The sequence below is a fragment of the Bombina bombina genome, unplaced genomic scaffold (genome assembly GCF_027579735.1).
Source record: "Bombina bombina isolate aBomBom1 unplaced genomic scaffold, aBomBom1.pri scaffold_1415, whole genome shotgun sequence".
In the NCBI taxonomy this organism is placed as follows: domain Eukaryota; kingdom Metazoa; phylum Chordata; class Amphibia; order Anura; family Bombinatoridae; genus Bombina; species Bombina bombina.
In genome coordinates, this window is record NW_026511275.1 from 9,615 (window position 1) to 33,781 (window position 24,167).

The 24,167-nt window shown below is 45.0% G+C and overlaps 1 protein-coding gene across 1 annotated transcript in view; it reads right to left on the bottom strand.

Moving 5' to 3' along the window:
• Nucleotides 1-401: 401 nt before the first annotated feature.
• The window catches only part of SLC22A15 (solute carrier family 22 member 15), a gene marked incomplete at its 5' end in the record, with an annotated part of 39,434 nt that continues 15,668 nt past the window's right edge, over nt 402-24,167 (bottom strand). The window contains 4 exons of the mRNA XM_053696520.1: nt 402-618; nt 7,593-7,722; nt 11,671-11,835; nt 14,471-14,603. Coding sequence (XP_053552495.1) covers nt 402-618; nt 7,593-7,722; nt 11,671-11,835; nt 14,471-14,603 — 645 coding nt within the window. The remainder of the gene's footprint in view (nt 619-7,592; nt 7,723-11,670; nt 11,836-14,470; nt 14,604-24,167) is intronic.

Here is a 24,167-nt window from a genome sequence, read left to right on the forward strand (position 1 = left end):
TGACATAACCATCAGTAACACTATAACCCAGTGGTCTCCTGTACATCTCACGTCACAGCTGTCATAACCATCAGTAACACTATAACCCAGTGGTCTCCTGTACATCTCACGTCACAGCTGTCATAACCATCAGTAACACTATAACCCAGTGGTCTCGTGTACTAACATCTCACGTCAATATGAAAAAACTGCCAGGGGAGATAGAGGTTGCTGGACTAATTTATTTTACGTTACCAGGGAAGGAATGAGGTGCAACACTAATAAAATAATACAACTCTCTTATTACAATAACTGTTAAATCACTATTTTATGTCCCCATAAACAATTGAAGGGTGGGTCACCCATCGCCCGGCTTATGCATTTACTTAGTAATATAGAAACATGAGGTGCTCACGTGCAACTTACCAAACCCACATCATGATGAGAGTGCGACGCTGCAGAGCTTTGTGCCGGAATATAGTGAGGATGTTACCGTGGCTTACGCTGTCTCTTTGCTTTGGAGAAAGGGAAAAAGAGCTCATTTTTCGGCAGTTTCTGCGGCCAATAGAGAGCAGAGAATTTTTTGCTTCATGGAGCCGTCCCTGAGCGTACAGCCAGCGCGGCGATTCTGGGATACACCTATAAATAGTGATACAGTGATGGGGGGCCCTGTATATCATGTCATTACAGGCAGGTGTGCTCGCAATTCCACATGTTACTGGTTAGTAACTGACTCTACAGATGGGTACACTCACAGCTGACATATTATGCATATAAAAAAAGTGTACTTTCAATAGCAAACAGTGCTCTACCCTCTCCATAAGCAAACTGATCAACTGACACCCAGCGCTCTCGCCTCTCTCTATAAGCAAACTGATCACCTGACATGCAGCGCTCTCGCCTCTTTCCATAAGCAAACTGATCACCTGACACGCAGTGCTCTCGCCTCTCTCTATAAGCAAACTGATCACTTGACATGCAGCGCTCTCGCCTCTCTCTATAAGCAAACTGATCACCTGACACCTAGCGCTCTCGCCTCTCTCTATAAGCAAACTGATCACCTGACATGCAGCGCTCTCGCCTCTTTCCATAAGCAAACTGATCACCTGACACGCAGTGCTCTCGCCTCTCTCTATAAGCAAACTGATCACCTGACACCTAGTGCTCTCGCCTCTCTCTATAAGCAAACTGTTCACATCACACTCAGCGCTCTCGCCTGTATCCATAAGCAAACTGATCACATGACACTCAGCGCTCTCGCCTCTCTCTGTAAGCAAACTGATTACCTGACACCCAGCGCTCTTGCCTCTTTCCATAAGCAAACTGATCACCTGACACCCAGCGCTCTCGCCTCTCTCCATAAGCAAATTGATTACCTGACATGCAGCGCTGTCATCTCTTTCCATAAGCAAACTGATTACCTGACATGAAGCGCTCTCATCTCTTTCCATAAGCAAACTGATCACCTGACACTGTGCTCTCGCCTCTCTCCATAAGCAAACTGATCACATGACACTCAGCGCTCTCTTCTCTTTCCATAAGCAAACTGATCACCTGACACCCAGCGCTCTCCACTCTCTATCTGTAAGCAAACTAATAACCTGACACCCAGCGCTCTCGCCTCTCTCTATAAGCAAACTGATCACATGACACTCAGCGCTCTCTTCTCTTTCCATAAGCAAACTGATCACCTGACACCCAGCGCTCTCGACTGTCTCTCTGTAAGCAAACTAATCACCTGACACCCAGCGCTCTCGCCTCTTTCCATAAGTGAGGTTATCAGGTGACACATAGTGCTCTCTATAAGTAAGATGATCACGACACACATAGTGATCTCTATAAGCAAGCTGATCACATGACACACACAGCGCTCTTCTCATAAGCTAGCTGATCACATGACATAGTGCTCCTCCCATAAGCTAGCAGATCAAATGAAACAGAGAGAGCTCCTTCCATAAGCTAATTGATCACATGACACACACCACACTCTTCCCATAAGCTACCTGATCACATGGCACAGACAGCACTCTTCACATAAGCTAGCAGATCACGTAACACACACAGCGTTCTTCCTATAAGCTAGCTGATCACATGATATACATACAGCGCTCTTCACATACGCTAGCAGATCACATAACACAGATAACGCTCTTCCCATAAGCTAGCTGATCACATGACACACACAGCGTTCTTCCCATAAGCTAGCTGATCACATGATATACATACAGCGCTCTTCACATACGCTAGCAGATCACATAACACAGATAACGCTCTTCCCATAAGCTAGCTGATCACATGACATACATACAGCGCTCTTCACATAAGATAGCAGATCACATAACACAGATTACAGATAGAACTCTTCCCATAAGCTATCTGATCACATGACACATACAGCGCTCTTCCCATAAGCTAGCTGATCACATGACACATACAGCGTTCTTCCCATAAGCTAGCAGATCACGTAACAAAGATAGAACTCTTCCCATAAGCTAGCTGATCACATGACATACATACAGCGCTCTTCACATAACATAGCAGATCCCATAACACAGATTACAGATAGAACTCTTCCCATAAGCTATCTGATCACATGACATACAGCGCTCTTCCCATAAGCTAGCTGATCCCATAACACAGATTACAGATAGAACTCTTCCCATAAGCTATCTGATCACATGACACAAACAGCGCTCTTCCCATAAGCTATCTGATCACATGACACAAACAGCGCTCTTCCCATAAGCTATCTGATCACATGACACAAACAGCGCTCTTCCCATAAGCTATCTGATCACATGACACAAACAGCGCTCTTCCCATAAGCTATCTGATCACATGACACAAACAGCGCTCTTCCCATAAGCTATCTGATCACATGACACAAACAGCGCTCTTCCCATAAGCTAGCTGATCACGACACATACAGCGCTCTTCCCATAAGCTATCTGATCACATGACACAAACAGCGCTCTTCCCATAAGCTAGCTGATCCCATAACACAGATTACAGATAGAACTCTTCCCATAAGCTATCTGATCACATGACACAAACAGCGCTCTTCCCATAAGCTAGCTGATCCCATAACACAGATTACAGATAGAACTCTTCCCATAAGCTATCTGATCACATGACACATACAGCGCTCTTCCCATAAGCTAGCTGATCACATGGCACAGATTATTATTATTTATTTATAAGTGCAGCGCTGCCCATGAGTACAAAGATAAAAGTACAACGGAGAAACAATACAATGAAAGACAAAATTTTACAGACAAATACAGGGGGAATTGAGAGCCCTATTCCCATGGGAACTTACAATCTAGATGGGTAAGAGGATGGGAAACAGGAGGTGGGGACTGCAAAGGTGAGAATGATATTGGTGAGGAGACAGATGAGTGAAATTCATTTGTTAATGAGTCGGATTAAAAGCTTTCCTGAACAAAAAGGTCTTAGGGGAACGTTTAAAAGGAGGAGAGGTTAGGTGAAAGTCTGACAGCTCGAGGAAGTGCGTTCCAGAGGGTTGGCGCCACACGAGAGAAGTCCTGTAGTCTAGCATGAGAGGAGGAGTACACAAGGAGAAGGTCATTGTTGGATCTTAGGGGGGCGGGCTGGAGTATATTTGTTGATGAGTTAGGACAGGTAGGGTGGGGCAGCATTCGTGAGGGCTTTGTAGGTCAGGGTGAGAATTTTTCCATTTTAAAAGACAGCGCTCTTTCCATAAGCTAATTGATCACATCACCCACAAAGTGCTCTTCCAATAAGCTAGCTGATCACATGACATAGACAGAGCTCTTCCCATAAGCTAACTGATCACATGACACAGATTGCGCTCTCCCCATAAACTAGCTGATCACACGACACACACAACGCTCTCCCCATAAGCTAGCTGATCACATGACACAGATACCGCTCTCCCCATAAGCCAGCTGATCACATGACACAGATAGTGCTCTTCCCATAAGCCAGCTGATCACATGACATAGATAGTGCTCTTCCCATAAGCTAGCTGATCACATGACATAGAAAGAGCTCTTCCCATAAGCTAACTGATCACATGACACAGATCACGCTCTCCCCATAAACTAGCTGATCACATGACACACACAACGCTCTCCCCATAAGTTAGCTGATCACATGACACAGATAGTGCTCTTCCCATAAGCCAGCTGATCACATGACATAGATAGTGCTCTCCCCATAAGCCAGCTGATCACATGACATAGATAGTGCTCTTCCCATAAGCCAGCTGATCACATGACATAGATAGTGCTCTTCCCATAAGCTAGCTGATCACATGACACAGACAGTGCTCTTCCCATAAGCCAGCTGATCACATGACATAGATAGTGCTCTTCCCATAAGCTAGCTGATCACATGACATAGATAGTGCTCTTCCCATAAGCCAGCTGATCACATGACATAGATAGTGCTCTTCCCATAAGCTAGCTGATCACATGACACAGATAGTGCTCTTCCCATAAGCTAGCTGATCACATGACACAGATAGTGCTCTTCCCATAAGCCAGCTGATCACATGACATAGATAGTGCTCTTCCCATAAGCTAGCTGATCACATGACACAGATAGTGCTCTTCCCATAAGCCAGCTGATCACATAACATAGATAGTGCTCTTCCCATAAACTAGCTGATCACATGACATAGATAGTGCTCTTCCCATAAGCCAGCTGATCACATGACATAGATAGTGCTCTTCCCATAAACTAGCTGATCACATGACATAGATAGTGCTCTTCCCATAAACTAGCTGATCACATGACATAGATAGTGCTCTTCCCATAAGCCAGCTGATCACATGACATAGATAGTGCTCTTCCCATAAGCTAGCTGATCACATGACATAGATAGTGCTCTTCCCATAAACTAGCTGATCACATGACACAAACAACACTCTTCCCATAAGCTAGCTGATCACATGACACAGATAGTGCTCTTCCCATAAGCTAGCTGATCACATGACATAGATAGTGCTCTTCCCATAAACTAGCTGATCACATGACACAAACAACACTCTTCCCATAAGCTAGCTGATCACATGACACAGATAGTGCTCTTCCCATAAGCTAGCTGATCACATGACACAGATAGTGCTCTTCCCATAAGCTAGCTGATCACATGACATAGATAGTGCTCTTCCCATAAGCTAGCTGATCACGACACAGACAGTGTTCTTCCCATAAACTAGCTGATCACATGACACAGACAATGTTCTTCCCATAAACTAGCTGATCACATGACACAGACAGTGCTCTTCCCATAAGCTAGCTGATCACATGACACAGATAGTGCTCTTCCCATAAGATAGCTGATCACATGACAGATAGTGCTCTTCCCATAAGCTAGCTGATCACATGCCACAGATAGTGCTCTTCCCATAAGATAGCTGATCACATGACACAGATAGTGCTATTCCCATAAGATAGCTGATCACATGACACAGCTAGTGCTCTCCCCATAAGCTAGCTGGTCACATGACACAGATAGCACTGTCCCCATAAGCTAGCTGATCACATGACACACACAACACTCTTCCCATAAGCTAGCTGATCACATGACACAGATAGTGCTCTTCCCATAAGCTAGCTGATCACATGACAGATAGTGCTCTCCCCATAAGCTAGCTGGTCACATGACACAGATAGTGCTCTCCCCATAAGATAGCTGATCACATGACATAGATAGTGCTCTTCCCATAAGCTAGCTGATCACATGACACAGATAGTGCTCTCCCCATAAGCTAGCTGGTCACATGACACAGATAGCACTGTCCCCATAAGCTAGCTGGTCACATGACACAGATAGCACTGTCCCCATAAGCTAGCTGATCACATGACACAGATAGTAATCTTCCCATAAGCTATCTGATCACATGACACAAACAACACTCTTCCCATAAGATAGCTGATCACATGACACAGATAGTGCTCTTCCCATAAGCTAGCTGATCACATGACACAGATAGTGCTCTTCCCATAAGCTAGCTGATCACATGACACAGATAGTGCTATTCCCATAAACTAGCTGATCACATGACACAGATAGTGCTAATCCCATAAGCTAGCTGATCACATGACACAGATAGTGCTATTCCCATAAACTAGCTGATCACATAACATAGATAGTGCTCTCCCCATAAGTTAGCTGATAACATGACAGATAGCGCTCTCACCCATAAACTAGCTGATCACATGACACAGATAGCGCTATTCCCATAAGCTAGCTGATCACATGACATAGATAGTGCTCTTCCCATAAGCTAGCTGATCACATGACACAGATAGTGCTATTCCCATAAGCTAGCTGATCACATAACATAGATAGTGCTCTCCCCATAAGTTAGCTGATAACATGACAGATAGCGCTCTCACCCATAAGCTAGCTGATCACATGACACAGATAGTGCTCTTCCCATAAGATAGCTGATCACATGACATAGATAGTGCTCTTCCCATAAGCTAGCTGATCACATGACACAGATAGTGCTCTTCCCATAAGCTAGCTGATCACATGAACCAGATAGTGCTCTTCCCATAAGCTAGCTGATCACATGACAGATAGTGCTCTTCCCATAAACTAGCTGATCACATGACATAGATAGTGCTCCTCCCATAAGCTAGCTGATCACTTGACACAGATAGTGCTCTTCCCATAAGCTAGCTGATCACATGACAGATAGTGCTCTCCCCATAAACTAGCTGATCACATGATAGATAGCGCTCTTCCCATAAGCTAGCTGATCACATGACACAAATAGCGCTCTTCCCATAAGCTAGCTGATCACATGACACAAATAGCGCTCTTCCCATAAGCTAGTTGATCACATGACACAGATAGCGCTCCTCCCATAAGCTAGTTGATCACATGACACAGATAGCGCTCCTCCCATAAGCTAGCTGATCACATGACACAGATAGTGCTCTCCCCATAAACTAGCTGATCACATGACACAGATAGCGCTCTCCCCATAAACTAGCTGATCACATGACACAGATAGTGCTCTCCCCATAAACTAGCTGATCACATGACACAGATAGTGCTCTCCCCATAAGCCAGCTGATCACATGACACAGATAGTGCTCTCCCCATAAACTAGCTGATCACATGACACAGATAGCGCTCTCCCCATAAAGCTAGCTGATCACATGACATAGATAGCGCTCTCCCCATAAACTAGCTGATCACATGACACAGATAGCGCTCTCCCCATAAACTAGCTGATCACATGACACAGATAGCGCTCTCCCCATAAACTAGCTGATCACATGACACAGATAGTGCTCTCCCCATAAACTAGCTGATCACATGACACAGATAGCGCTCTTCCCATAAGCTAGCTGATCACATGACATAGATAGTGCTCTTCCCATAAGCTAGCTGGTCACATGACATAGATAGCACTGTCCCCATAAGATAGCTGATCACATGACACAGATAGTGCTCTCCCCATAAGCTAGCTGATCACATGACACAGATAGCACTGTCCCCATAAGCTAGTTGATCACATGACACAGATAGCGCTCCTCCCATAAGCTAGCTTATCATATGACACTGATAGTGCTCTTCTCACAAATAAACTACACACAGTACTCACAGTGACAGCAGGAACACGCATGCACCCTGCACATTCACCAGCAGAGCCAGCAGTCTCCAGGAACGGATAAAATATCCAATGAGGGCAAACTGAGAGATGCCCAGAGCAAAACACAGACCTCCGATCGAGCCTGAGGGAATAGGGTGAGCAAAATGAGACATCACATACATTACATATCCAAGGGTGCGGCATGTGAGGGTATAACAGGACAGGGAGCAGTGTGTGAGGGTATAACAGGACAGGGAGCAGTGTGTGAGGGTATAACAGGACAGGGAGCAGTGTGTGAGGGTATAACAGGACAGGGAACAGTGTGTGAGGGTATAACAGGACAGGGAGCAGTGTGTGAGGGTATAACAGGACAGGGAACAGTGTGTGAGGGTATAACAGGACAGTGAGCAGTGTGTGAGGGTATAACAGGACAGGGAGCAGTGTGTGAGGATATAACAGGACAGGGAGCAGTGTGTGAGGGTATAACAGGACAGGGGGCAGTGTGTGAGGGTATAACAGGACAGTGAGCAGTATGTGAGGGTACAACAGGACAGGCAGTGTGTGAGGGTATAACAGGACAGGGAGAAGTGTGTGAGGGTATAACAGGACAGGCAGTGTGTGAGGGTATAACAGGACAGGGAGAAGTGTGTGAGGGTATAACAGGACAGTGAGCAGTGTGTGAGGGTATAACAGGACAGGGAGCAGTGTGTGAGGGTATAACAGGACAGGGAGCAGTGTGTGAGGGTATAACAGGACAGTGAGCAGTGTGTGAGGGTATAACAGGACAAGGAGCAGTGTGTGAGGGTATAACAGGAAAGGAAGCAGTGTGTGAGGGTATTACAGGACAGGGAGCTGTGTGTGAGGGTATAACAGGACAGGGAGCAGTGTGTGAGGATATAACAGGACAGGGAGCAGTGTGTGAGGGTATAACAAGACAGGGAGCAGTGTGTGAGGGTATAACAGGACAGGGAGCAGTGTGTGAGGGTATAACAGGACAGTGAGCAGTGTGTGAGGGTATAACAGGACAGGGAGCAGTGTGTGAGGGTATAACAGGACAGGGAGCAGTGTGTGAGGGTATAACAGGACAGTGAGCAGTATGTGAGGGTACAACAGGACAGGCAGTGTGTGAGGGTATAACAGGACAGGCAGTGTGTGAGGGTATAACAGGACAGGGAGAAGTGTGTGAGGGTATAACAGGACAGGGAGCAGTGTGTGAGGTTATAACAGGACAGTGAGCAGTGTGTGAGGGTATAACAGGACAGGGAGCAGTGTGTGAGGGTATAACAGGACAGTGAGCAGTGTGTGAGGGTATAACAGGACAGGCAGTGTGTGAGGGTATAACAGGACAGGGAGCAGTGTGTGAGGGTATAACAGGACAGGGGGCAGTGTGTGAGGATATAACATGACAGGGAGTAGTGTGTGAGGGTATAACAGGACAGGGAGCAATGTGTGAGTGTATAACAGGACAGGGAGCAGTGTGTGAGGGTATAACAGGACAGGGAGCAGTGTGTGAGGGTATAACAGGACAGTGAGCAGTGTGTGAGGGTATAACAGGACAGGGAGCAATGTGTGAGTGTATAACAGGACAGGGAGCAGTGTGTGAGGGTATAACAGGACAGGGAGCAGTGTGTGAGGGTATAACAGGACAGGGGGCAGTGTGTGAGTATATAACAGGACAGAGAGCAGTGTGTGAGGGTATAACAGGACAGGGAGCAGTGTGTGAGGGTATAACAGGACAGGGAGCAGTGTGTGAGGATATAACAGGACAGGGAACATTGTGTGAGGGTATAACAGGACAGGGAGCAGTGTGTGAGGCTATAACAGGACAGGGGGCAGTGTGTGAGGGTATAACAGGACAGAGAGCAGTGTGTGAGGATGTAACAGGACAGGGAGCAGTGTGTGAGGGTATAACAGTACAGGGAGCAGTGTGTGTGGGTAAAACAGGACAGTGAGCAGTGTGTGAGGGTATAACAGGACAGTGAGCAGTGTGTGAGGGTATAACAGGACAGTGAGCAGTGTGTGAGGGTATAACAGGACAGTGAGCAGTGTGTGAGGGTATAACAGGACAGGGAGCTGTGTGTGAGGGTATAACAGGACAGAGAGCAGTATGTGAGGGTATAACAGGACAGAGAGCAGTATGTGAGGGTATAACAGGACAGGTAGCAGTGTGTGAGGGTATAACAGGACAGGGAGCAGTGTGTGAGGGTATAACGTGACAGGGAGCAGTGTGTGAGGGTATAACAGGACAGGGAGCAGTGTGTGAGGGTATAACAGGACAGGGAGCAGTGTGTGAGGGTATAACAGGACAGGGAGCAGTATGTGAGGTTATAACAGGACAGGGAGCAGTATGTGAGGTTATAACAGGACAGGGAGAAGTGTGTGAGGTGAGGGTAAAACAGGACAGGGAGCAGTGTGTGAGGGTAAAACAGGACAGGGAGCAGTGTGTGAGGTTATAACAGGACAGGGAGCAGTGTGTGAGGGTATAACAGGACAGGGAGCAGTGTGTGAGGGTATAACAGGACAGTGAGCAGTATGTGAGGGTACAACAGGACAGGCAGTGTGTGAGGGTATAACAGGACAGGGAGAAGTGTGTGAGGGTATAACAGGACAGGCAGTGTGTGAGGGTATAACAGGACAGGGAGAAGTGTGTGAGGGTATAACAGGACAGGGAGCAGTGTGTGAGGTTATAACAGGACAGTGAGCAGTGTGTGAGGGTATAACAGGACAGGCAGTGTGTGAGGGTATAACAGGACAGGGAGCAGTGTGTGAGGGTATAACAGGACAGGGAGAAGTGTGTGAGGGTATAACAGGACAGGGAGAAGTGTGTGAGGGTATAACAGGACAGGGAGCAGTGTGTGAGGGTATAACAGGACAGGGAGCAGTGTGTGAGGGTATAACAGGACAGGGAGCAGTGTGTGAGGGTATAACAGGACAGGGAGCAGTGTGTGAGGGTATAACAGGACAGGGGGCAGTGTGTGAGGATATAACATGACAGGGAGTAGTGTGTGAGGGTATAACAGGACAGTGAGCAGTGTGTGAGGGTATAACAGGACAGGGAGCAATGTGTGAGTGTATAACAGGACAGGGAGCAGTGTGTGAGGGTATAACAGGACAGGGAGCAGTGTGTGAGGGTATAACAGGACAGTGAGCAGTGTGTGAGGGTATAACAGGACAGGGAGCAATGTGTGAGGGTATAATAGGACAGGGAGCAGTGTGTGAGGGTATAACAGGACAGGGGGCAGTGTGTGAGGATATAACAGGACAGAGAGCAGTGTGTGAGGGTATAACAGGACAGGGAGCAGTGTGTGAGGATATAACAGGACAGGGAACATTGTGTGAGGGTATAACAGGACAGGGAGCAGTGTGTGAGGCTATAACAGGACAGGGGGCAGTGTGTGAGGGTATAACAGGACAGAGAGCAGTGTGTGAGGATGTAACAGGACAGGGAGCAGTGTGTGAGGGTATAACAGGACAGGCAGCAGTGTGTGAGGGTATAACAGTACAGGGAGCAGTGTGTGTGGGTAAAACAGGACAGGGAGCAGTGTGTGAGGGTATAACAGGACAGTGAGCAGTGTGTGAGGGTATAACAGGACAGTGAGCAGTGTGTGAGGGTATAACAGGACAGGGAGCTGTGTGTGAGGGTATAACAGGACAGAGAGCAGTATGTGAGGGTATAACAGGACAGAGAGCAGTATGTGAGGGTATAACAGGACAGGTAGCAGTGTGTGAGGGTATAACAGGACAGGGAGCAGTGTGTGAGGGTATAACAGGACAGGGAGCAGTATGTGAGGTTATAACAGGACAGGGAGCAGTATGTGAGGTTATAACAGGACAGGGAGAAGTGTGTGAGGTGAGGGTAAAACAGGACAGGGAGCAGTGTGTGAGGGTAAAACAGGACAGGGAGCAGTGTGTGAAGGTATAACAGGACAGACAGCAGTGTGTGAGGGTATAACAGGACAGACAGCAGTGTGTGAGGGTATAACAGGACAGAGAGCAGTGTGTGAGGATATAACAGGACAGGGAGCAGTGTGTGAGGATATAACAGGACAGCGAGCAGTAACTGAATGCATGAAATGGGTAGGTAATTTACCAGCGATTGCCCAGTACGCCGACCCGATGTATTCATTAAGCAGCACAAAGGCCACGAGAGACATTCCTCCATTCATAACTCCGACAATGAACCGAGTGACGAGGAAAAGGGAGAGAGATGGAGACAGAGCGTTGAGCAGAGAGAAAAGGACATCCAGCGCTAGACCTGTAGAGAGAGGCGCTTATTAGCGGTTAATCAGTGACCATTGTATACACATTTTGCCTGTTGTGCTCATCACATGCAGAGCACATTGCTACACTAGTAACACAGCTATTTGCCTTGTAAAGATGACAGCTATGCAAGGGTTAAGTCATACATTCCATCTCTCAGTAACATTATTATGTGTCAGAGCCGCCAGCATACGGTTATAGTGACCTCAGAGCTCTAGTAATTAACCTCTTGTTTCCCATATGAGCCCAAAATGCTAAATAACATCCTCTAGAGGTGAAGAACCTTTATTTAGCTAGGGGTAGGTGAGGGCGGGCTCTGTACGCTCAGCCACTAGCTAACAGTCACTGGCCCCAGTGCAGCTACACAACCCACCTGAGCTCACACTAGTGTTACTACTGTTCATTACTCTTGTGGTATCTAGAGGGTCCTGTAACCCTCAAATGCCAGAGAAGAATGCAGTGAGAAGACTCTGGCAGTCATGCAGACCACACAGGAAAGAGCAAGGGCTCCCCATCACCCACGGTCTCTCCTCCTTGTGTACTAATCTAACACTCGCCCCTCCCCGTGTACTAATCCAATACTCGCCCCTCCCCGTGTACTAATCCAACACTCGCCCCTCCCCGTGTACTAATCCAATACTCGCCCCTCCCCGTGTACTAATCCAACACTCGCCCCTCCCCGTGTACTAATCCAACATTCGCCCCCTCCCCGTGTACTAATCCAACACTCGCCCCTCCCCGTGTACTAATCCAACACTCGCCCCTCCCCGTGTACTAATCCAACACTCGCCCCTCCCCGTGTACTAATCCAACACTCGCCCCTCTCCGTGTACTAATCCAACACTCGCCCCTCCCCATGTACTAATCCAACACTTGCCCCTCCCCGTGTACTAATCCAACACTCGCCCCTCCCCGTGTACTAATCCAACACTCGCCCCTCCCCGTGTACTAATCCAACACTCTTCCCTCCCCGTGTACTAATCAAACAAACGCCCCTCCTCACATACTAAGCTAACACTCGCCCCTCCTCACATACTAATCAAACACTTGCCCCTCACATACTAAGCTAACACTCGCCCCTCCTCACATACTAATCTAACACTCGCCCCTCCTCACATACTAAGCTAACACTCGCCCCTCCTCACATACTAATCTAACACTCGCCCCTCCTCACATACTAATCTAACACTCGCCCCTCCTCACATACTAATCTAACACTCGCTCCTCCTCACATACTAATCTAACACTTGCCCCTCCTCACATACTAATATAACACTCGCCCCTCCTCACATACTAATATACCACTCGCCCCTCCTCACATACTAATCTAACACTCGCCCCTCCTCACATACTAATCTAACACTCGCCCCTCCTCACATACTAATCTAACACTCGCCCCTCCTCACATACTAATCTAACACTCGCCCCTCCTCACATACTAATCTAACACTCGCCCCTCCTCACATACTAATATAACACTCGCCCCTCCTCATATACTAATAACACTCGCCCCTCCTCATATACTAATAACACTCGCCCCTCCTCATATACTAATAACACTCGCCCCTCCTCACATACTAATAACACTCGCCCCTCCTCACATACTAATCTAACACTCGCCCCTCCTCACATACTAATATACCACTCGCCCCTCCTCACATACTAATATACCACTCGCCCCTCCTCAAATACTAATCTAACACTCGCCCCTCCTCACATACTAATCTAACACTCGCCCCTCCTCACATACTAATATACCACTCGCCCCTCCTCACATACTAATCTAACACTCGCCCCTCCTCACATACTAATAACACTCGCCCCTCCTCATATACTAATAACACTCGCCCCTCCTCATATACTAATAACACTCGCCCCTCCTCACATACTAATATAACACTCGCCCCTCCTCATATACTAATAACACTCGCCCCTCCTCATATACTAATAACACTCGCCCCTCCTCACATACTAATCTAACACTCGCCCCTCCTCACATACTAATATACCACTCGCTCCTCCTCACATACTAATATACCACTCGCTCCTCCTCAGATACTAATCTAACACTCGCCCCTCCCCACATACTAATATACCACTCGCCCCTCCTCACATACTAATATACCACTCGCTCCTCCTCAGATACTAATCTAACACTCGCCCCTCCCCACATACTAATCTAACACTCGCCCCTCCTCACATACTAATATACCACTCGCCCCTCCTCACATACTAATATACCACTCGCCCCTCCTCACATACTAATATACCACTCGCCCCTCCTCACATACTAATATAACACTCGCCCCTCCTCACATACTAATCTTACACCAGCCCCTCCCCGCATACTCAACTGACGCTCAACTCCCTCCACATACTCATGTTGCATTTAATCCAACCCTCCCTGGGATTTCTCAAGCACTGATCACTCTTTAGATACTTATCGAAAGCTCACCACTCACCAGATACTTAACCAATGACCATGCCTCCATTGGTACACATTTATTTTACACTACCTGTAGGCACATGACTCATACCCTTCCTTTAGTCCTCATAAATCAATACTTTAACTAAAGAACTGATCTAATATATACCCAACCCAAGGAGATACACCTGTATGACACACTCACCTGTCACATACACAGGTTTCCTCCCAAAACGGTCTGACAATTGTCCAAACGAGATGACGCCAATCAGCACTCCCCCGAAAAATACAGAGCTGGCTGCACTGACTTCATACGCTGAGCTGCCCACTAGCAACCACTTGTAAGGGGAAGAGGAAACATTAGTTTCGTGTAACAAATTTGTGGAAATGGAAAAAATAAAAGTGGGGACAGGAAAAGGCAGAGAAAGAACCAAACCCCACCCAATTGTGTGCTATAAAATGTACCATTTAATCCCCTGCTGGATTAACATATACTGAGAATACTAAGAATTATTCCAACATAAGGGAACCATCTGGGGTGGGGGGCGCATAGCTAGGGTTGCCACCCATCCTGGTATTACAGGGAAAGCTCCGGAATTGGGAGGTATGTCCCGTGTACCGGAAAATCCTCCCAATATCACAGATTTCTTTCCTCCTTTTGCAACTTCTTCCCTCCCTGCCAGTCACCGCTCCCAGTAAACATGCGCACACTCTTCTTTCCATGCCGGCGCACATGGCTATAAAAAGGGAAGTTTAGTTGACGGGAAATGTGAGGCTGCCCTTTATTAGTTTTTACAACTGTTGCGCCTGCAGGTCAGATAGCTTGCAAGCGACTGACATGCTGAAGCTGGAGTTCTCATCTGATAAGGCAAAGCACCATCTCACTTGACAGCAAATCTATCACACAAGGTTAAAGCTTTGTGTACATTATTTTCAGGGTGTGTAATAATCACACTCTTAATTGTATGATTATTTTCCACTGTGTATAAATACATATATATATATATATATATATATATATATATATATATATATATATATATATATATATATAAAATGATAATGACATGAAAGCAATATGTTTGCTCTTAAAGGGATAGTCTACTCAATATTTTTTTTTTTTTTAACAATAAAACATTTGGATAATCCCTTTATTACCCATTCCCTAGTTTTGGATAACACAGTTATATTAATACACATTTTACCTCTGTGATTACCTGTACCTAAGCTTCTGCAGACTGCCCCCTTATTTCAGTTCTTTTGACAGACTTGCAATTTAGCCAATCAGTGCTGACTGATGAATAACTCCACGGGAGTGAGCACAATGTTATCTATAAGGCGCACACATGAACCAGCGCTGAAAAACTGTCAAAATGCACTGAGATAAGAGATGGGCTTAGAAATTAGCACATGAGCCTACCCAGAATGCCAAGAGAACAAAGCAAATTTGATGATAAAAGTAAATTGGAAACGTGTTTTAAATTACATGCCCTATCTTAACCATAAAAGTTTATTTTTGGCTAGACTGTCCCTTTAAAGTGACAGTAAACTAAAAAAACAACAACAACAACTGCATATTAAGGTAAATACAAATCTCTGATTGGTATAGGAAAACAAAATGTATGCTTACCTGATAAATTTATTTCTCTTGTGGTGTATCCAGTCCACGGATCATCCATTACTTGTGGGATATTCTCCTTCCCAACAGGAAGCTGCAAGAGGATCACCCACAGCAGAGCGGTCTATATAGCTCCTCCTCTGCCACTACCAGGCATTCGACCGAAGACAAGCAAGAGAAAGGAGAAACCATAGGGTGCAGTGGCGACTGTAGTTTAAAAATAAAACACACCTGCCTTAAAATGACAGGGCGGGCCGTGGACTGGATACACCACAAGAGAAATAAATTTATCAGGTAAGCATAAATTTTGTTTTCTCTTGTAAGGTGTATCCAGTCCACGGATCATCCATTACTTGTGGGACACCAATACCAAAGCTATAGGACACGGATGAAGAGAGGGACAAGGCAGGTGCTTAAATGGAAGGCACCACTGCCTGCAAAACTTTTCTCCCAAAAATAGCCTCCGAAGAAGCAAAAGTATCAAATTTATAGAATTTTGAAAAAGTATGAAGCGAAGACCAAGTCGCCGCCTTACAAATCTGTTCAACAGAAGCCTCATTCTTAAAAGCCCATGTGGAAGCTACCGCTCTAGTAGAATGAGCTGTAATCCTTTCAGTCTCATAAGCTAAGCGTATTATACTCCTTAGCCAAAAAGAAAGAGAAGTTGCCGAAGCCTTTTGGCCTCTCCTCTGTCCAGAGTAGACAACAAACAATGCAGATGTTTGACGAAAATCTTTAGTAGCTTGTAAATAAAACTTTAAAACCACAAACCACGTCAAGATTGTGTTCTGGTTTGCCCCAACGTTGAATCAACTGTGCAAACACCTCCGGATGGAGCTCCCACTCCCCCGGATGAAAAGTCTGTCGACTTAGAAAATCCGCCTCCCAGTTCTCTACTCCTGGGATATGGATAGCGGATAGGTGGCAAGAGTGAATCTCTGCCCAACGAATTATCTTTGAAACCTCCAACATCGCTAGGGAACTCCTTGTTCCCCCTTGATGGTTGATGTAAGCTACAGTCGTAATGTTGTCCGACTGAAATCTGATGAACCTGTAAGATAAATTGTATCTTTTAGAATTGTAGTGTGTTGCTAGTTGAAAACGCCAAGAGATACAAATTATAACCTGGCAATATGCTTCAAGCGTTTTGCTAAGAGTGAACTCACAGGAAATGCTGCTAGACAAATATGATTCTATTCAGACAAACAAGTGTGCAAGTCTGATAAATTCACAGAGGCAAATATGGATAGCTAGATCAAAAATAGAGTTCTTTAGCATAAGATTAATTGTTAATATAAAGACTGAGTAAGTATGGTTGATAATATGAACTAGAAACAACTTGAGAGAATCTGATTAGCAGAGTTATACTTGCGGTAGCCTGTGCTTGGCTTTCCCTTGCAGCATGGAACGCTGTAATGACGGAGTGAGACCGGAGTTCTTCCTGAGAGCTGAGTGGCTAGTTGCAGTACTGGTCAGGCTGAGAGATTGTTCTGTAGCTTCCGGAAGGAAGGTGAGTTGAAGTCCTAGCGAAGCAGGTGAATGAATCAGCTGCAGCTGGAGTTGTGAGAAAATCCTCTGTAATACTGTGGTGGAGCTGCACTTTAGAAGAGAGACTGACAGGCAATCTATGAAATGGATTCAGATGGCTGTGCAGATTAAGTGTCTTTAGTAGAAAGCAGCAATTAGTTAGAAAGTTCCTTTTTGAGGGTTAAATTCAAATAAGCAAAAGTTCAATATCACTCAGTTTGAGATGATAGCAGGAGTGACTTGATTTCTGTGAAGTATTCCAATCAGAACAAACAAAATAATCAAGCAAAGTAGATCTCAGGAAGTGAGGTTTTATAGGCAGGTGAAAAGGTGGAAGTGGAATGTCTTAAAGGGACATTACAGATCCCCCCCCTCAAAGCATCCGCTCCGAGGATGCAGGCTTAGCAGGATAACGCCTATGGAAAGCATCCAAGAGACGGGTAGCATGAACATGAGACCTTGGTACCCAGGAATCCTCCTCAGGACCGTAGCCCTTCCAACGGATGAGGTACTCCAAATGACCACGGTACATACGGGAGTCGAGTATAGAATCCAACTCAAATTCGTCATGGTCATCCAAGTGAATGGGCGGAGGTGGTTCTTTCGGCCTGCCCCTAAAGGTGCTGGATGTATATGGTTTCAGCAAAGACACATGAAACGTGGGATGCACCTTGTATCTAGGTGGCAGTTGTAGGGTCACAGAGGTTGGATTGAGTATCTTCTTTATAGGAAAGGGGCCAATGTATTGGTTAGCCAACTTCCTTGAAGGAACAGATAATTTCAGATATTTCGTGGATAGCCATACCAAATCACCTAATTTGTAATTCGGACTATCTCTGTGTCTTAAATCGTAGTAATGTTTCTGCGAGGCTTTGGCAACCTGTAGATGTTCCTTTAGTAAGATAAGAGAGTCCTGGAGATTGATGAGATATGAAGTGGCTGCTGGTGAAGTAGAACCTATACGCGAAAGTGGAATGCTTTGTGGGTGGTAACCATAGGTAGCATAGAATGGACTGACTTTAGTCGAGGCTGATATTGAGTTGTTGTATGAATATTCAGCTAGAGGGAGAAGAGAGTACCAATTGTCTTGCAAATGTGTTATATAGCAACGAAGATACTGTTCTAAAATCCCGTTAATTCGTTCGGTTAAACCATTAGCCTGAGGATGGTAAGAAGTTGTTAATCTAGGTCGTATACGTAGAACTGAACATAAAGCTTTCCAAAAATGTGAAGTGAACTGAGTCCCTCGGTCTGTTATGATGGATTGAGGGATTCCATGGAGACGTACTATATGTTTTATGAATGCGTCTGCAGTGTCAGTTGCAGATGGCAAAGACGGTAGGGGAACAAAATGTGCTAATTTTGTGAGATGGTCGACCACCACCATAATGGTGTTATGGTTTTGAGATACTGGCAATTCCACTATAAAATCCATTGAAATTATTGTCCAAGGAATATCCGGAATTGGTAAAGGTGTGAGTAGTCCAATGGGCTTTAGTTTCTGAGTTTTATTTCTAGCACAGACTGTACATGATACTATGTACTGTTGAATGGCATCTGCCATCTTAGGCCACCAAAAATATCTCTGAATTGCTTCCTTAGTCTTATATATACCTTGGTGTCCAGAAAGGGGGTTATCATGGAACTGTTGCAAGATATAAGTCCTAAGTAGTGTAGGTATATAGAGCTTGTCATGGTAAGTATAAAGTCCTGTTTTGTCTTTTTGTAGTTGTGGGATGTCTGGTATGTCATCAGTTTGAAGAGCTTTGAGGATATCGTTTTCAAATGGTGTGAGGTTACCTATAATTTTGTCTGGAGGTATGAGACACATGTTATGTTCTGTCTTTTGATTTTGTTCATATACACGTGAAAGAGCATCAGCTCTAGAATTTAAAGGTCCTGGTCTGTATGTTATTACAAAGTTAAACCTGTCAAGGAATAATGCCCAACGGACCTGTCGTGACGAGAGGGTTCTACTCTGGCGTAAATATTGAAGATTTTTATGATCAGTGTATATTGTGAATGGTCTGTTAGTACCTTCTAAGATATGTCTCCAGACTTCTAAAGCAGTCTTAATGGCCAACAGTTCCTTGTCGCCAATCGTATAATTTAGTTCTGCAGGTTGCAAAACTCTTGAATAGTAGGCAACTGGATGAAGCGTAGTATCTGTACTAGTTCTTTGGGAAAGGATTGCTCCTATGCCAATGTCTGATGCATCTGTTTCTACTATAAATTCACAAGTATGATCAGGGATTGACAAGATGGGTGCTGATGAAAATTTCTCTTTCAAGAGTTTAAAAGATGCACCGGCTTCTGTTGACCAAAAGAACTTTGTATTTGTTTTTGTTAGATTGGTCAGAGGTTTCACAATAGCTGAGAAGTTGAATATAAATTTGCGATAAAAGTTGGCAAAACCCAAAAAGCGTTGCACAGCTCTCACTGTTTTAGGTTGTGGCCAATCTTTTATTGCAGATAATTTTTCTGGATCCATTTGAATCCTATCTGGTGTGATGATATACCCAAGAAACTTTATCTCATGCACGTGGAATAAACACTTCTCTAATTTAGCGAACAATCTATGTTCGCGTAAACGTGTCAACACCCACCTAACATGTTTTATGTGTTCAGATGTTGTTCTGGAGTAAATCAGTATATCGTCTAAGTATATTATTACGCATATATCAATGAGATCTTTAAATATTTCATTTATGAAATATTGGAAAGTACCTGGGGCATTGCACAGGCCAAAGGGCATGACTCTGTATTCAAATAGCCCGTAGCGGGTTCTGAACGCAGTCTTCCACTCATCCCCATCTTTAATCCTGATCAAATTATACGCCACCTTGAGGTCTAATTTAGTAAATATAGACGCAACGTTAAGGCGCTCAAGGAGTTCAGGGATGAGTGGAAGTGGATACCGGTTTTTAATGGTTACTGCATTCAGAGCTCTATAATCTATAATTGGCCTTATAAACATTTTTTAAAGCAGTGTTCTCAGCTTGTAAGTCTGTGAGCGCTCTTGCCAAATAATCAACTTTTTGGTTTAAGGTTTCAAACTCTGTTTTTATGGCTTGGGAGTCCATATTTATATTTATGGCTTGATTATTATGTAAGATAAATTGTATCTTTTAGAATTGTAGTGTGTTGCTAGTTGCAAACGCCAAGAGATACAAATTATAACCTGGCAATATGCTTCAAGCGTTTTGCTAAGAGTGAACTCACAGGAAATGCTGCTAGACAAATATGATTCTATTCAGACAAACAAGTGTGCAAGTCTGATAAATTCACAGAGGCAAATATGGATAGCTAGATCAAAAATAGAGTTCTTTAGCATAAGATTAATTGTTAATATAAAGACTGAGTAAGTATGGTTGATAATATGAACTAGAAACAACTTGAGAGAATCTGATTAGCAGAGTTATACTTGCGGTAGCCTGTGCTTGGCTTTCCCTTGCAGCATGGAACGCTGTAATGACGGAGTGAGACCGGAGTTCTTCCTGAGAGCTGAGTGGCTAGTTGCAGTACTGGTCAGGCTGAGAGATTGTTCTGTAGCTTCCGGAAGGAAGGTGAGTTGAAGTCCTAGCGAAGCAGGTGAATGAATCAGCTGCAGCTGGAGTTGTGAGAAAATCCTCTGTAATACTGTGGTGGAGCTGCACTTTAGAAGAGAGACTGACAGGCAATCTATGAAATGGATTCAGATGGCTGTGCAGATTAAGTGTCTTTAGTAGAAAGCAGCAATTAGTTAGAAAGTTCCTTTTTGAGGGTTAAATTCAAATAAGCAAAAGTTCAATATCACTCAGTTTGAGATGATAGCAGGAGTGACTTGATTTCTGTGAAGTATTCCAATCAGAACAAACAAAATAATCAAGCAAAGTAGATCTCAGGAAGTGAGGTTTTATAGGCAGGTGAAAAGGTGGAAGTGGAATGTCTTAAAGGGACATTACAGAACCTCACTGCCGCTAGCTGAGGCCAAGCCTGAAGAGCATTGAATATCGCTCTTAGTTCCAGAATGTTTATCGGAAGGAGAGCCTCCTCCTGAGTCCATGACCCCTGAGCCTTCAGGGAGTTCCAGACTGCCCCCCAGCCCAGAAGGTTGGCATCTGTTGTTACTATTGTCCTATCTGGCCTGCGGAAGGTCATACTTTTGGACAGATGGACTCGAGATAGCCACCAGAGAAGAGAATCCCTGGTCTCTTGATCCAGATTTAGTAGAGGGGACAAATCTGTGTAATCCCCATTCCACTGACTGAGCATGCAGAGTTGCAGCGGTCTGAGATGTAGGGGGGCAAACGGCACTATGTCCATTGCCGCTACTATTAAGCCGATTACTTCCATACACTGAGCCACCGAAGGGCGAGAAGTAGAATAAAGAACACGGCAGGAATTTAGAAGTTGACAACCTGGCCTCTGTCAGGTAAATCCTCATTTCTACAGAATCTATCAGAGTTCCCAGGAAGGAAACTCTTGTGAGAGGGGATAGAGAACTCTTCGTTCACTTTCCACCCATGAGACCTCAGGAATGCCAGAACAATGTCCGTATGGGACTTGGCAATTTGGAAATTCGACGCCTATCAGAATGTCATCTAAGTAAGGGGCTACTGCTATGCCCCGCGGCCTTAGGACCGCCAGAAGTGACCCCAGAACCTTTGTAAAGATTCTTGGTGCCGTAGCTAACCCAAAGGGAAGAGCCACAAACTGGTAATGCCTGTCTAGGAAGGCGAACCTGAGAAACCGATGATGATCTTTGTGTATCGGAATGTGAAGATAAGCATCCTTTAAGTCCACGGTAGTCATGTATTGACCCTCCTGGATCATAGGTAGGATGGTTCGAATAGTCTCCATCTTGAAAGATGGGACCCTGAGAAGTTTGTTTAGGATCTTGAGATCTAAGATTGGTCTGAAGGTTCCCTCTTTCTTGGGAACCACAAATAGATTTGAATAGAATCCTTGCCCCTGTTCCTCCCTTGGAACTGGGTGGATCACTCCCATAACTAGGAGGTCTTGAACACAATTTAAGAATGCCTCTCTCTTTATCTGGTCTGCAGATAATTGTGAAAGGTGAAATCTTCCTTTTGGGGAAGAAGCTTTGAAGTCCAGAAGATATCCCTGGGACACAATTTCCAACGCCCAGGGATCCTGGACGTCTCTTGCCCAAGCCTGGGCGAAGAGAGAAAGTCTGCCCCCTACTAGATCCGTTACTGGATCGGGGGCCAATCTTTCATGCTGTCTTAGAGGCAGCAGCAGGCTTCTTGGCCTGTTTACCTTTGTTCCAAGCCTGGTTAGGTCTCCAGACCGGCTTGGACTGGGCAAAATTTCCCTCTTGTTTTGTATTAGAGGAAGATGATGCCGCGCTCGTCTTAAAGTTTCGAAAGGCACGGAAATTAGTTTGTTTGGTCCTTAATTTGTTAGACCTATCCTAAGGAAGGGCATGACCTTTTCCTCCAGCAATATCAGAAATGATCTCCTTCAGTCCAGGCCCGAATAGGGTCTGCCCCTTGAAGGGAATATTGAGAAGTTTAGACTTTGAAGTAACGTCAGCTGACCAGGATTTAAGCCATAGCGTTCTACGCGCCTGAATAGCAAAACCTGAGTTCTTAGCCGTTAGTTTAGTTAAATGAACAACGGCGTCAGAAACAAATGAATTGGCTAGCTTAAGCGCTTTAAGCTTGTCAAGTATATCATCCAATGGAGTTTCTACCTGTAAGGCCTCTTCCAGAGACTCAAACCAGAAGGCCGCAGCAGCAGTGACTGGGGCAATGCATGCAAGAGGCTGGAGAATAAAACCTTGTTGAATAAAATTTTTCTTAAGGTAACCCTCTAACTTTTTATCCATTGGATCTAGGAAAGCACAACTGTCCTCGACGGGGATAGTTGTACGCTTAGCTAGGGTAGAAACTGCTCCCTCCACCTTAGGGACCGTTTGCCATAAGTCCCGTGTAGTGGCATCTATTGGAAACATTTTCTTAAAAATAGGAGGGGGAGAGAACGGTAGACCTGGTCTATCCCATTCCTTAGTAATTATTTCCGAAAACCTTTTAGGTATTGGAAAAACATCAGTGTAAACAGGCACTGCATAGTATTTATCCAATCTACACAATTTCTCTGGCACTATAATGGTGTCACAGTCATCCAGAGTAGCTAAAACCTCCCTGAGCAACACACGGAGGTGTTCAAGCTTAAATTTAAATGTTGACATATCAGAATCAGGTTGAAGCATCTTCACTGAGTCAGAAAAATCACCCACAGAAAGAAGCTCTCCTGCCTCAGCTTCTGCATATTGTGAGGGGATATCAGATATAGCTACTAAAGCGTCAGAGAGCTCTGTATTTTTTCCTTTCCTTGTAACCCTGGTAGTTTGGACAATACCGCTGTAAGGGTATGATCCATAACTGCCGCCATGTCTTGTAAAGTAAACGCCATGGGCGCGCTAGATGTACTTGGCGCCTCTTGAGCTGGAGTCCCTTGAGCGGGAGTCAAAGGTTCTGACACGTGGGGCGAGTTAGTCGGCATAATTTCCCCCTTGTCAGTTTCCTCTGGTGATAAATCTTTTAAAGACAGAATATGATCTTTATAACTTAAAGTAAAATCAGTACATTTGGTACACATTCTAAGAGGGGGTTCCACAATGGCTTCTAAACCTAATGAACAAGGAGTTTTCACTATATCAGACATGTTTAAACAGACTAGCAATGAGACCAGCAAGCTTGGAAAACACTTTGATAAATGTAAACAAGCAAAAAATAAAAACTGTACTGTG